This window comes from Pteronotus mesoamericanus, unplaced genomic scaffold (assembly GCF_021234165.1).
Source record: "Pteronotus mesoamericanus isolate MK-2021 breed Mesoamerican mustached bat unplaced genomic scaffold, CSHL_Meso_final scaffold_85, whole genome shotgun sequence".
NCBI classification, from domain to species: Eukaryota; Metazoa; Chordata; class Mammalia; order Chiroptera; family Mormoopidae; genus Pteronotus; species Pteronotus mesoamericanus.
Window position 1 is genome coordinate 55455421 of NW_026555329.1, and position 13559 is coordinate 55468979.

Genomic DNA, 13559 nt, shown 5'->3' on the forward strand with positions numbered 1-13559 from the left:
GATGTGCCAGATGAGCAAGGTGGCCCCACTGAGATGTTCAGCAGTGGGATGTGAGGATGGGTGAAGCAAGGGAGGAGGATTCAGGATGCAAATGCAATAAATGAGTTTATTAGGGAAGAGACAGCAAACTCATTCTTCTGGGTCCCCAAGCAATAACTTTATTAATCCCGCTTTTAATAGAAAATTTGTGCCCTAGACAGGGTTGCTGTTCATAACACTGGGTTGGGTTTTGCCCTCATCTTTGTCTACCTTGGTCTCCCATGAAGTACCAACAAGGGTCAAGTAGACTCGGTGTCGCCACTGAAAAGCTTTGTCTTCTACACTGCTAGCCTCATTTCCTCAATTTTTCAGTAACGCCTATTTCTTCATCTGACCATTTAAGTTCAATATCCTCAAACAAATTAGTCTAAAGGCAAATTTTATTTTAGTTGAGAAAAAGCATGTGCCTAATTCAGGTTATTTAGCATAGTTTCAGGTGTACTTTTTTAACCAATCACAGAAGCAGGAAGTCATTACAGTTTCTAGTTTGAAAGATTCAACAGCCTCTGATCAGGGTTTACAGAGACAAAGGCCACAGACCCCACGCTGCTATAGAGTCCTTCTGGCCTGGTCCCAGAAAGGCAACCATTCGGAGTACTTCTGTCTGATGCTACGTCAAGGCCCTAATTATAGAAATTATCTACCTTTTCTTCCTTTTTTCTTCCAACTTTATAGACTATGTCTGCCCTGCTCCTCTCCTACATGTTGATAATCTTAATCAGACACCTCCATTGGCTAGCTCAGGGCTACACTGCAGTTTCGAACAATCTTGTATTAAAAGTTCTGAACAGTCAGTCCCAGAGCAACACTCATTGTTTTAACAGTATTTAACATATCACATATATAGTTAAATTCAAAGTCCTCTGTGGCTAAAGTGACCCCATGTCTACAATTTCCCCCATGGGAACAAAAAGCAGCTGTCTTTTACGCTGTCTACTTAAAGGAAGGCCCTTCAGGGACAAGGCTCTGAGAGTCCAGATGAGGAGCAAGCGGCAAGCCCTGGAAGAGCCCCCTGTATGTAACGCAGGATCCAGGGAGGTGGGGTGAGTCACGGAGATGCTAATGAGCATGTTCTCCTCATGTTATTACAGTAACTCCATCTTTATTACTTCTAAAAAGGAAAGTTCTCTCAGGAATTTGAAGTATTATTTTAAAATACTAATCTAGGGTTATTATTATTATTTTTTTACTACTTAGTGACATCTGTAACTTTAAAAAAATACCAGTCTTGCTAACTTAACTCCATACCTTACTTACACTGAGGCAAATTTTGACCCAATTCTAGTATATGTTCACACCCTCCTTACCAAATAAGAGAAGCAAGGGGCCTGGCTCTCTCTCACAAAAGACAATATGAAGAGGGAGATGTGGTTTAAATGGTTTTAAAACAAACACAGAATAACTCTTGCTAGTATAAGTATTATGTTACTCTTTTGAAGTTTTCTTTTGTTCTATCTTCTTTTCTTCACTGGTACAATTTTTAATCTCCATATAAATTTTAAATTCTTAAAACTATTTAAAATACATTTGTTATTCTTATTTTTTTCTTGTATACTTTATTTATTCATTCTCTGTACACTAGCTTTCTTCTACAGATTTGTAGAGAGGAACAAAAAAGGTTATATAAGTGCTGTGCACAGTGGAAGATAAAATTCAACATTCTAACCTCAGCCCAATCCAAGTTTTAAATCTCTTTCATTAGAGAAAATAAAGTTAAACATCAGGAATAAGTGTAGAATGCTTAATGATAAGTATATTCCTCACTTGTAGTAATGTTATTTGGTCAATTTCATTTCTTGTTTAATAAAGTAAGGGTGTAACAGATAATTGCTATCCCCTCATTATTCGAAAAGCTTAAGTGGAACAGCCTAGGAATACCATTTTCTTCTCTACTTTCTGCCTTTTTTGAACACCTCTTGACCAAAAGAACATCCCTTCATCGTGCTTTTGGCACTACAGAAGAAGTGACCCCATACCATTGACAGATCCGACCCTCTTTTTCCCTCGAGATTCTCTAGCACTCTCAGAAGCATTTTGTGTCCCCATCTACAGTACTTACCGGGTACATTCTCCACGAGCTCTTCACTGGTCACAGTCAAGAGCAATGGCTCCTACTGAGAAAATGATGGTGCAAGTGGAAGGAGTTTTAGGAGCCGATGATAGACAGGAGCAAGAGCAAGGTCAGACTGAGGCCAGACCACAATGTTTCTTGACACAACACTCAGGGAACTTTGTATTTTATTCTGGAACCACTGCAGTATATATAATAGCAGGGAACTGTTACGAGCAGCTTTGTCTTCTGGACTGAGCCCTATGGAAGCCCATAGAGGGAGGGAGTCCAGAACAAACAAGGGTTAGTGATGAGGCCTCCTTAGTTTCTTGAGCAAGAAATAAGAGTTGGCAGGGGGAATACAGAACAGGAGGTAGAAATGAAAGATAGGAAGCAGGTTCAACAGGTCTCAGGACTGACTAGATGTGGGAAATGAGGCAAACTGAGGAATGGATGATAGTGGTCAGGTAGCGAATAGACAACAGCATTTAAGGCCTCAGCAGATGAAATTTGTTTGTGTCTTAGTATTGCTATTAAAAAAAGAAGGAAGATATTTGATGCTGATAAATGTCTTATCTTTTACTTACTGATAATAATTACTTATTAGCTCCAAATACAGAACATTCTTTCATATTTGGAGATGACACACTGTTTCCTACATAAGAAAGTAGAGTGGAGACTTTGGGGGCCTCAGTCTACTGCTTAAAAAGTTCATTTTTCATGTATTGTACAGCCCGGTGACTATAGCTAGCAATGTGGTATCGCATATGTGAAAGTTACTAAGAAAGGAGATCTTAAAAGTTCTCATCACAGAAGGAATTTTTTTAATTATGTATGGTGATAGATGTTAACTAGACTTACTAATAGTGATCATTTTGCAATATACACAAATATTGAATCATTAAGTTGTATACCTGAAATTAGTATGTCATGTTGATTATATTTCAATTTAAAAATAAAATAAATTTAAAAAAATACTTCATTTTTCAAATCTAATTAACTCTATCTTTTTGCCCTATCAACTACTCTCTTAGCAGCCCCTGCACTCTCTAATCTTACTTCTTACTGCCTTCCCTACTTGCAAGTTCTTCTACTTGCTAGCACCTGAATATGACTAGCATTTCTTTTTTCTTTTCCCATTCTATTTCCTATATTAGAGGATTCATCTGTTTATTCAACATATAATCACTGGCAAGGTAAAGTGAAAAAAAAAAGCTACACATCACTAGCCTTCAAGGAGCTCACAATATAACATGTATTTGGGCCAAGGCAAAAGTCTAAATAATACCCTCAACTGCCTTGACCTATAGTTAGGTGAGAAACAGAGGTTTAAACAAAGTCTACTGCTATTTATTAAAAGGAGTTGTCATATTGGGAGGGATCAGAGAGGTCTTCATTTGAGATGTCCTAAGAGCATTTTAACAGGTACTTTTCCTGTCACAGACCATATCTCTTTTAATCTTTATTGTATAATATAACACTTTGCATAGTACCTGCCATGTGGTAGTCACAGTGTATATTGGCAGGTGGGAGGACTGTGTATTCACTTTAAAATTCTACGTGAAAACTGCAGCATGAACAAACACATGGAGTGTGGAAAAAACAAAGAACATGTAAGAAATAAATACCATATTTTGCTGGAGGATAGACATCTATTAAAAAAATCAGATATTTTAAAGAAGACTTACAAATGGCCAATGGGTACGTGAAAACTCAACATCATTAACCTTCAGAAAAAATGCAAATCAAAATCACAATGAGATATCACCTCATGCCTTTCAGAATAGCTATTATCAAAAAGACAAGAGATAAGTGTTGGCAAGGATGTGGACAAAAGGGAACCATTGTATACTGTGGGTAGGAATTTGTGCAGCTACTATGGAAAACAGTTTGGAAGGTCCACAAAAAGTTCAAAATATAACTACCATATGATCCAGCAATTTAGGTATATATCCCAAAAAGATGAAACCAGGATCTTAAAAAGATATCTGCTCCCCCATATTCACTGCAGCATCATTTACGATAGTCAAGATAAGGAAACAAGTGTTAAACAAGAGATGAGTGGGTAAAGAAAATGTCATTACACACATACACACACACACACAGTGCAGTATTATCTCACCATAGGAAAGAATAAGAAAATCCTATGTTTGTGACAACATAAATGGACTTCGAGGGTATTATGCTAAATGAGATAAGTCAGGCAGAGAAAGACAAATACTGTATATCACATATGTGGAATCTGAAAAAGCCAAACTCATAGAATCAGAGAGAGTAGAATTGTGGTGGGCAGCACCTGGGGAGGATCAGGATGATGGGGAGATATCGATCAAAGGGTACAAACTTTCAATTATAAAACAAATAAATTTTATTTTCTGGCCAGGCTAGTTTCTGGCCAAAGGCTAGCCTGGGTACTACAGCAATACTCAGATTCTAGTGGGATTTTCCTGTATCCAAAATGTGCTTCTAGGTTTGGGAATCCTCAGTCTGTCCCCAAATCTGTCTCTTACTTTTATTTCTTGATTTAGGAACTATTGGTCATTTCCTTCTTCCTAAGCCTGGTCACTTGATCATAGCTCCAAAGATAAGAAGTACCCTTCCCTCCAAAAGGGAGATTTGAATTTGGTTTCCAAACCATCCTTCATGTATCTTGCAACTGCCTCCCTCCTTCACCTGCTCCTCAGGGCTCTCTGTGGCTCTAATCCTGTGGAGACTGGAGTCTGGTTCATTTAAGTTTTGTGTCATAGTCACTAGTCATGCTATGCTATGCAGGGCTATGCTAATTCCACCTGTGATGAAACTCAGGGTCTTAAGCTCTGAAACCTAAGATACAAAATTCACAAAAATGTTACAGTACTAATAAACTCATTTAATCCAGTTCTGCCACTGTGCAGTTGTGGCAAATTATTGACCTTCTCTGTGCCTATTTCCCCACCTTTGAAATAGATAATTACACCTACTTGCATAGTGTTCACAGAGATTAAATGCATGCAATGTGTTTAGCAAAGTGCCAGTTAATACTGTACTAAGGGTGAAGTGGAGAAAGTAGCTCAATAATAAAAATTACCATAACCAATCTCTCTCTCATTATCTCTGTGCTATTCTAAACAGCATCAGTGATGCAATACTTAGTCCCACTAGGGTAGGCTGCTCCTGCCACTTCCTCCTTGGTGTACTCTGGTGCCAGTAATACAGTCCACTCAAAACAGATGAGTTATAAACAAAAGATAAAAAAAGGAGAAAATAAAATGCAGGATGTACAGTGAGTACAATGATGCGTATAATTTTTACAATTGTTGATAAGCATAATGTTTGGCAAATGTTCACCTGAGCTCCCAATTTTTATCCCATAGCTGTTGAATAATTGAAAAGTCGATTTAAATTTATTTCCAAGCATTAACTTTACTGCCTTTAATGACATCATTGAAGAGTATGCCTTTGGTTATCACAATTCAGTTTGCTAAAATGGTCTTACCTGAATTGATGAACAGGTCTTCTAGCTGTTCCTTAGAGAAACCAGCATCCACTTCGGCTCTCACTATTTCACATGAGAATCCTGCAGCCATTTGCCTGTGCTGTGATAAAGAAATACACTGGTTACTTCCGCACGCATTTGAATTTTCAAAGAAAAGGAGAGGGTATGCAATTAATTGATACCTTCATACAGAGTGCAAGCTGATGTACTATGTAGTCCTGCAAACTTCCTTCTGGGCCATGGAAAATGACGGTATGATATTGCTCAACCTATTAATAAACCAAGAAGAGAATTTAGGTTAAAATTCTAAGTTCAGAAGAGAAAAACAGTGGTACACAAGTGTAAAATTCCCTTTTTGATGGTCCTCAGCCTTTCAAAATATTAAAAGTAATATTTTAATTAATTAGCTTTATTCCTTGGGCATGTCATGTTTTTCACTTTAATGTGAAACACTGGAAAATGTATTTATATATTTATGTATTTATATATTTTGTATAGTGTTTATATCTTTAAAGCAAGAGGTGGTATTTTTATGAAAAAGCATCCTCCTTGTTCTATTATCTACAGCTGCAGTTCAGTATATTATCTGGGAACAGGGATCCTAGCATATTTTGTCCCTTGCAGATATTTTATGACTTTTTTATTATTGCTTGTAGATGATCTTTAGTTTGAGTTTTCCCAATGCTTACTTTACTTTTCAGTGAATAAAACAGCAATGAATTTTATTGAGAATTTTGAAAAATACAAAGAAACATGAAGAAGCAGAGAAATCACTAAAGCAACCATTATAAATAAGTGTTTCCTTCTAGCTTTTTTTGAAAAGATGTTTTTCAGAATATGTGAGGGTTATCTTTTTAACAGCTGTTGTACATCAGAGAGTATCTATGACTTCTTATGTAAAGGATATCTCGATGAGTATCAAAAATTCTCTTATAAACTAGGGGTGTCCAAACTGTGGCCCACAGGCCATTGCAGCTTAGGATGGCTATGAATGTGGTCCAACACAAAATCATAAATTTACTTAAAACATTATGAGATTTTTTGTGATTACATGTCACAATGTATTTAATGTGTGGCCCAGAGATGCAGAAAAGTTGGATACATCTGACAGTATTCCATTCTGAATTCAGAGTTTCAAAGAAATTTAGGTAGAGACTGATCACTATTACTTGGTAAAAAAGAAAATCTATCTGGATGCCAATACGATTTTAAAAACATTTATCTTCACGTATAAGTATATTTCATCTGAGAATGTGTAGAGATGTAGCATATGCTGGGATGGAAAGCCTATAACCTTCTACGTAGGGCAAAGGCAGTGATGTTTGGAGCAAGATGTGAAGGGGAAGTCTCCACCTCCATCATCTCAGTGTTGAGCCCCCACTCCCAGCCCACATACTTGGAAGAAGCTTTCTTCTTGGAAAGGTCTTCCAAAAAACGACGCAGGTAAAGTGCCAACCTCACCAGTACAGTTGGAGGTAGCTCATATATGTAGATTGAGCCACTCAGACTTGGAGAAATGTTAAACATAAAAGGGTCTGTCTTCTCTTTATAATTTGGAATGGGACAGAATAATATACACATGCATATGCTCCATTGTGCTCTGATGAGGCTGTCCCTCCCTTTGAGATCATAAGGGAAAGCCACATCTTTGAGAGTGTCTGGGGTGGACCTCTATGAAGACAGTCAATGTGCTCCTAGCTCAGTATTACAGGAAAAGGCAGATCCTGGGAAATGAAGGGAAGGCTTGAGGGAAAGCCCTTGGCAGGGAAGAGGGAACTCCTTCCTACCTGGGGCCTCCAAGGAGACCAATACATGCTGAGAGGAATGTATTTTTTTTTTTTTTTGACTAGTACGTGCAAAAAAGTGAAACCAGACTACCAACTTATACCATACACCTGAGTAAACTCAAAATGGTTAAAACACTTAAATATATTTAAGTTGTAACACATAAAAGTCCTAGAGGAAAATGGGCGGGAGAATTTCAGATATCCCACATAGCAATAATTTTGCCAATACATCTCTAGAGTTCAGAAGGATCATGGCCTTGACACAGAGATACTCTTTATGTTGAGCTTTAACTCATGAAACCTTGAAGATGTTGCCAGGGGCATGTCAAAGAACTCCTGGCAAGTGGAGAAAAATGAGGCTTGACTACCAGGTGTCGGACCATGAGCTAAAGAGAAAGTGGTCCTTTAAGGGACTCCTTATGTTGTTGGACTTGGGACTGGGTGTTAGGCTCTGAAAGACAACATATCTTGTAGCTACCAGTGGTTTTCTCTGAGTTTGAATACTATTCCACTATTGCTAAGCCTCCAGTAGAAAAGGGAATGGTTGGATTCACACTGGGACTAAGGCAGCAACAGGGAAAGTGGTGCACCTGGAAGAAACATGACAGTGGCTACAGGTGCCCGAGAAATGTCAGCATCCTAAAGGCACAGGACGAACTCAGCAGTGCCTGGTCTGGGCTGTTTTCTGTGGTAGGGGGTCTGTGAGCCAAAAAATGGTAGACCTGCAGGCAAGGAGCAGGACATGGACAGGACCTCCCCCTCAGACATGGGATAGAGAATGCCCTAGCAAGTTCAGCTGAGGTTCTGCTTCTAGGGAGTGAGGCTATGGAGCCACCAAACTGCAAAAGAAATTACTAAAGAATAATTTTTAAAGAATAACCTGTTCTCATTTGTACCTAGGAGAGGGAGAAGCTTGGGAGATAAATAAATTGTACCTGTAATAAAAAAATGTAACCCAGATTTGTCTAGCTGTGGCCTCTCTCTCCCAATTTTAAATGGAACATGGTAAGTCCTTTAGTATGCACAGCCAGACATTGTTTTGGCTTAGAAAATTTTTCTTCTTTTTTTTGTAATTTCTCCTTTTCTAGCTCTATTATCTCTAAGGAAAACCTATCATCCTATGTTAGAGTAGGCAGCTAGTTAGATATTAATAAGGAGAGGGGGGCCAAGAAAACAAAACACCAGACTAAGCAGGTAAACAGCCCTGCAGTCACAGATGGGAAGGTTGGCAGTAAAGGACAGTTCCTCCAGCTCAACAGGCCTGGAAAAAACCACAGATATCCTGAGACAAGAGAGAAAAGGGCAAAGGGAAATTCCTATTATTAGCTCATGCACAGACCTGGACACAAGTCATCTTGAAGTGGCCTCTCCTCAATTATACCTTGATTATAATAAATTAACATGTGTTTTTGACACCTGTCACCCTCATTGTGGGCAAACCTAGAGAATTGTGGGGAGGAGCCAAAGTGGCAGGACACCACCCTAAAGAAAACAGAGGACAGCATTGGATAGCTTAAAAAAATCCTCCTCTTTTTAGGGATGGGATAATTCAAAATAAACTCTTTTCCCAGCCCAAAAGAATACAAGGATCATAGCCCCAAAGGATTGGTGCAGTTGCTCTTGGGGCTTGCCTGCTCTCTTTCCCTCTCTGAGGGTGTACTTTTGCTTTAAGGGGCATTGGCTCTTTCGGCCTGCCCACTCTCTTTCTCCCTCTGAGTGGACCTCCCCTTTAATAAATCTTGACACTGCTGCTTGAACATCTCCTGTGTGTGTGTCCCTCAATTCTCTTCCATAACACCTCAAAGAACCTTCTCCATCCGGTGACATTATCATGCATATCTATGTTCCCTTTCTGTGCTCTGTGAGGACATCTATCATCATCATAACTCTGTCCTCTTCTACATTCTGGGAGAGCTCAAGTTAGCTTTTTCACAACACTGACTATTTACTGTCTCACTTCTGCTCTTTATTGTCTCAAGTACAGTTTAATGAATCCATTGCATTTTGAATTGTTAGAACTCCTTACCCCATCCACCTCCTTTCAACACTTTTCTTTTTAATTTTCACCTGCACTCTACCATGGCTTTACTGTCCTGCTTTCATAATCTATCTTCTTGCATTCTCTCGAGAATAAACATAATTTTCCACTTTTTTCCTAGTAATTTTTAAGGTGTGCTTTTCTTCAGAATTTTGAAAATGATGAACTCTGCTAATCTTCCGCAGTATCCTTCCTATGTATAATGTTAACTTGTTATAAGTATTTATATACTTGTGAAATCACAGGAAGAATTCTGCAATAAATCAGGATGTGTGAACTAGGACAGGCTTCATTCAGTGTCCACTAATTTTTTTTGGCTGAATTCCTGCCTTAGGCTATTGAGTGGGAAGTGGGCTGGTGTCTATAGTTTATAATTAAATTCCAGGATCCAGGACTAGCTGCAGTTGGCTGAACTCCTGCTGTTCACCATGGAAGACAAATGTGTGAGATAAAACTGCGGTCCCAGGGAGCAGGATGCTCCTGCATCCACCCACTGACAGTGCTTATCTAACACATTATCCAGATACAGCACAGTCTCCCCAAGCCCACCAACTTCCTGCCAGGTATTCACAGGAGCTTCATCTCTGAATGAATGTCAAAGGACCTGTACTGACAGTGGGTAAAGGAGAATATTGTGGTGCCACAAATAGCAGAGACTGTGAAGTTAATGTTGTATGTCCATTTTCTAACCAGTGTAATCTTGCCCTTTTAAATATTAGTAAGATGATACTAGTGCAGTAGGCAGTTAGAGAGGCACGAGCAGAGCAAGGGCGATAGGCCAGGTACCAAAGGCCACCCTGGATACCTAGCAAACAGACAGTGAGTGAGACCTCACTGCCAGGGTGACCTTTCCTCCACTAGCATATCACTGGTCATGTGGTTTAGACCTCCCTGACCTTTCATATTGCTGGTCATGTAGTTTGAGCACTCCCTGACCTTTCCTCTCCTGGGATGTCACTCATCATGTGGTAGATCCCCTTCCAGGAGGAAAAAGGGGATCAGAGTATAGCCTCATATGACTCCCATACAAGCCCTCGCACAATCACGCCCTTAAGCATTAAGCCCTAGAGATAACATCTAGGCCTCGGTTGTGTGTCAGCTCTAGGCCCAGGAAAGCAGCGAGGCCAGATGGGGGTGACATCATGGCTGACACCAGGACCAACTGCAATGATTAATGACCCCTTGCCTTGGAGCCAACCAGTTAGTAGACACCATGGCCCTGAAAGGACACACCAGGGAAGCTGGTGAATATTCTATCAAGAAACTCTCCTAAGACCTCCAGATAAAAGATACAAATCCTTAAGACAAATGACTCAGTGCAGTGTCTGTCTGTCTGTCTGTCTGTCTGTCTCTAGCACACCCATGCCTTTCTCCACTGTCTTCTTTCCCCAGGGGGCACTTTCTCTCTCTTTCTGGAGTATGCCTGTGCTTCTCCCCCTCTACTTACCCCAGGCACATTCTCTCTGCTTTCTTCCTCTGATGTTCCAAGGGCCCTTCTTTGTGCCTGTAACTTGTTTCCTGAGCCCATGCAGCCCAGTTGGCTCACTCCTTCCATGACTCACTCCTTCTACCTCTGTGACTTTCTACATAAAATTTGCTTGTATTCTGAGTTGTGGCTCTGCTTAGACAGAACTCAAGTACTGATCTCCCTGAACCAAAGTCCAATTGTGGGTAGCATTCTGATGCCTTTTTGTGGCTGACATTAGAAAGGTATGAAAATTGTTTTCCTACCTAATTTCTAGTTGGCCTCAAATAAGTAGGCCTAACATTCTCTTGCCCCTATAAAGACAGTGGCAAGTTTTTCTAGATTATCATCAAAGAGAGAACTCAGTTCTCTCCTTCTGTTATTGTGAGGTTTTGTCACTTTTCCAAAGCATTTTAGTGGGAAACTGCGTGTTAGGCACTGCAAGCCATGTGCAACTTTAAACCTTAAGTTCTGAGCTCTCCAAGTTAATCTCAAACTGCCACAACCCATCGTGTAGAAATTCTCTCACAAAGAATGGATTGTTTCACAACAGTGAAATTGAATACAGAATTTCGAGATTTACTGAATATTCTACCTCTGAGATTTTTAAGTAGCATTGCTATTTAATCTTGTCTCACTTTTGAAAACAAGAGTGCTCTCTATTCACTACAGCCATCCTGACAAACTGCCTATACTTCCTTAAGATCGATTTTGAAATCATATAACAGCAAGAGACTCAGCTTTGCAGATAAGCTGTCTTCAATTTCAACACCTCATTTGTTCTCAGATTGTAGGGTATTACAAAACATAAGCAGGAAACATTCAATTTAAAATTTCATTGAAAAGGCTGTTCACTAACAGTAAGCATTTTGTGTTCACATAGACTATTATCCTTTCTGGGAAAAGGTAAACTACAAATAAGTGAACTAAATAATAAAGAGAAAAAGAAATCCATACATTCCAATAGTAGGTTTCTCCTCATTTCAGGTATTAACAATTTTTTGTTAATGTTATTTTGTGCTAATTCATCAAATAATATGGTTTTGTTGGTTACCATTTAAGTTCTGAACCAAAAAATTTAATTGCTGGGAGCCTAGTACTCTACCCAGACTGGTGCAAACATGCAAAGCTATGCCAAGAAAACATATTTAGCTATTCTAGCATTACCATTTACATTTCTCTAAATAGCAAGATCTGAGGTATAATAATTATATATGCTATGCACTTCCAGCAGAGGGCTCTAAAGATAGATAGGTAGGTAGGTAGGTAGATGGACAAACAGGCAAGCAGACAGATTTTTCAGGGCAGGTGGTAAACACTGTAATTGTGTTAAAAGGAGATCTGTCCTTTGAAAAAGAATATCAAAGTTAACATCTAAAAAGGTGAACTGTAGTTGTCAGAATCATCCCCTAAGTGCATGCTTACAGTGTACATTTCTGCTTATTAGTCAAGGGACATGGGCCTTATTATCACAATTGGTACCAATCCCTTTTGTTCTTGTGTCTTCACAGCCTATTCAGGAAGCTGTTACCACTTGTCAATTAGTGCTTTGTGAGGCAAATGAATTCTGGATTAAATGGGAACAATGACCTCAACAAAAGGCCCATCCATCCCTTTATTTTTTCCCTGCACAGTGTTTTTTCTGCAGAATGGAGTTTACAAGTCTCCACTATGGTCAATGTGGCAGCTGTAACATGGTTTCAGACATCTGGCATTATTTCAGAATTGTGGCAATAAACTTTCACCTTTTATTTGGAATTTTACTTGTCAAAGTCTAAGGAAAAGCTTCTATTATCTTGAGATAGTTTTAGGCCAGGCTATGGTGAGATGCTGAACTCAAAAAAGAATGAAAACTAAAAGGTCTTTATCAAGCCAATAAACTTGGGATGGCTACAGCTTAACGTGTCATGTAGTTAGAACTTTCATTCTGACCTCTTCTGACACTGTTTTAAAAAAATAATTCATATATGACTTTACAGCCACAAATGACAGTTACTATCAATTTATACATATAAAATCCCCCAAATATATTCACACATCCAGCATGGAGAATACACAAAACTGGAGTCCTTCTTATTAGGGAGGGTTTTAACCATTTGCTGAGGTCCCTCTTAATAGAAAAGGTATAAGAGAATACAATGGGAGAGAAATTACAGTTCACAAATGGAGACACACATTTCCCATTTTAAAAAATTACCCCACTGAAACCGTAAAGGTCAAGTTCAGACTTGGTTACTAAATTCAAAGAAAACTAGGTCATCATTTATTAACACAAACATGCTAACTTGGGTATTATAGCTATTTAGGAAAAAAGGACTCATAGACAACAGTGTGGTGATTGCTGGGGAAAAGGGGGTATAAAGGGACTAAATGGCAATGGAAAAAATATAATAAAAAATACATAAAAAATAAAAAGATAAAACCATAGACATCTTGAACCTAACATTCCCTTGCACCTAGGCTCCAGCACTCATGAACTCGTCCTGCACCAGACCACCTCTGGGCTGACAAATGGCCAGAATCTTCTCCCACTACAGCCATGGGAACCTAAGGATCCACTGCTGTTGGAGCCACCTCTTCCTCATACCAGGGAACTGGCCTCCTCCTTCTTCCACTGGGACCTCACCCAGCCTTGCTTCTCCACACCATGAAAAACATCAGGCTGGACCCGGTCATCTGCTGAAGGGACTGATGGAGGTTTTGTG

At 39.3% G+C, this 13559-nt stretch overlaps 1 protein-coding gene across 1 annotated transcript in view; it reads right to left on the reverse strand.

Moving 5' to 3' along the window:
* Positions 1–13559, reverse strand: part of CTTNBP2 (cortactin binding protein 2) — a 170286-nt gene that overhangs the window by 32231 nt on the left and 124496 nt on the right. Inside the window, exons 13-14 of the mRNA XM_054564250.1 lie at positions 5747–5833; positions 5565–5664 (exon numbers count right to left, since the gene is read on the reverse strand). Coding sequence (XP_054420225.1) covers positions 5565–5664; positions 5747–5833 — 187 coding nt within the window. The remainder of the gene's footprint in view (positions 1–5564; positions 5665–5746; positions 5834–13559) is intronic.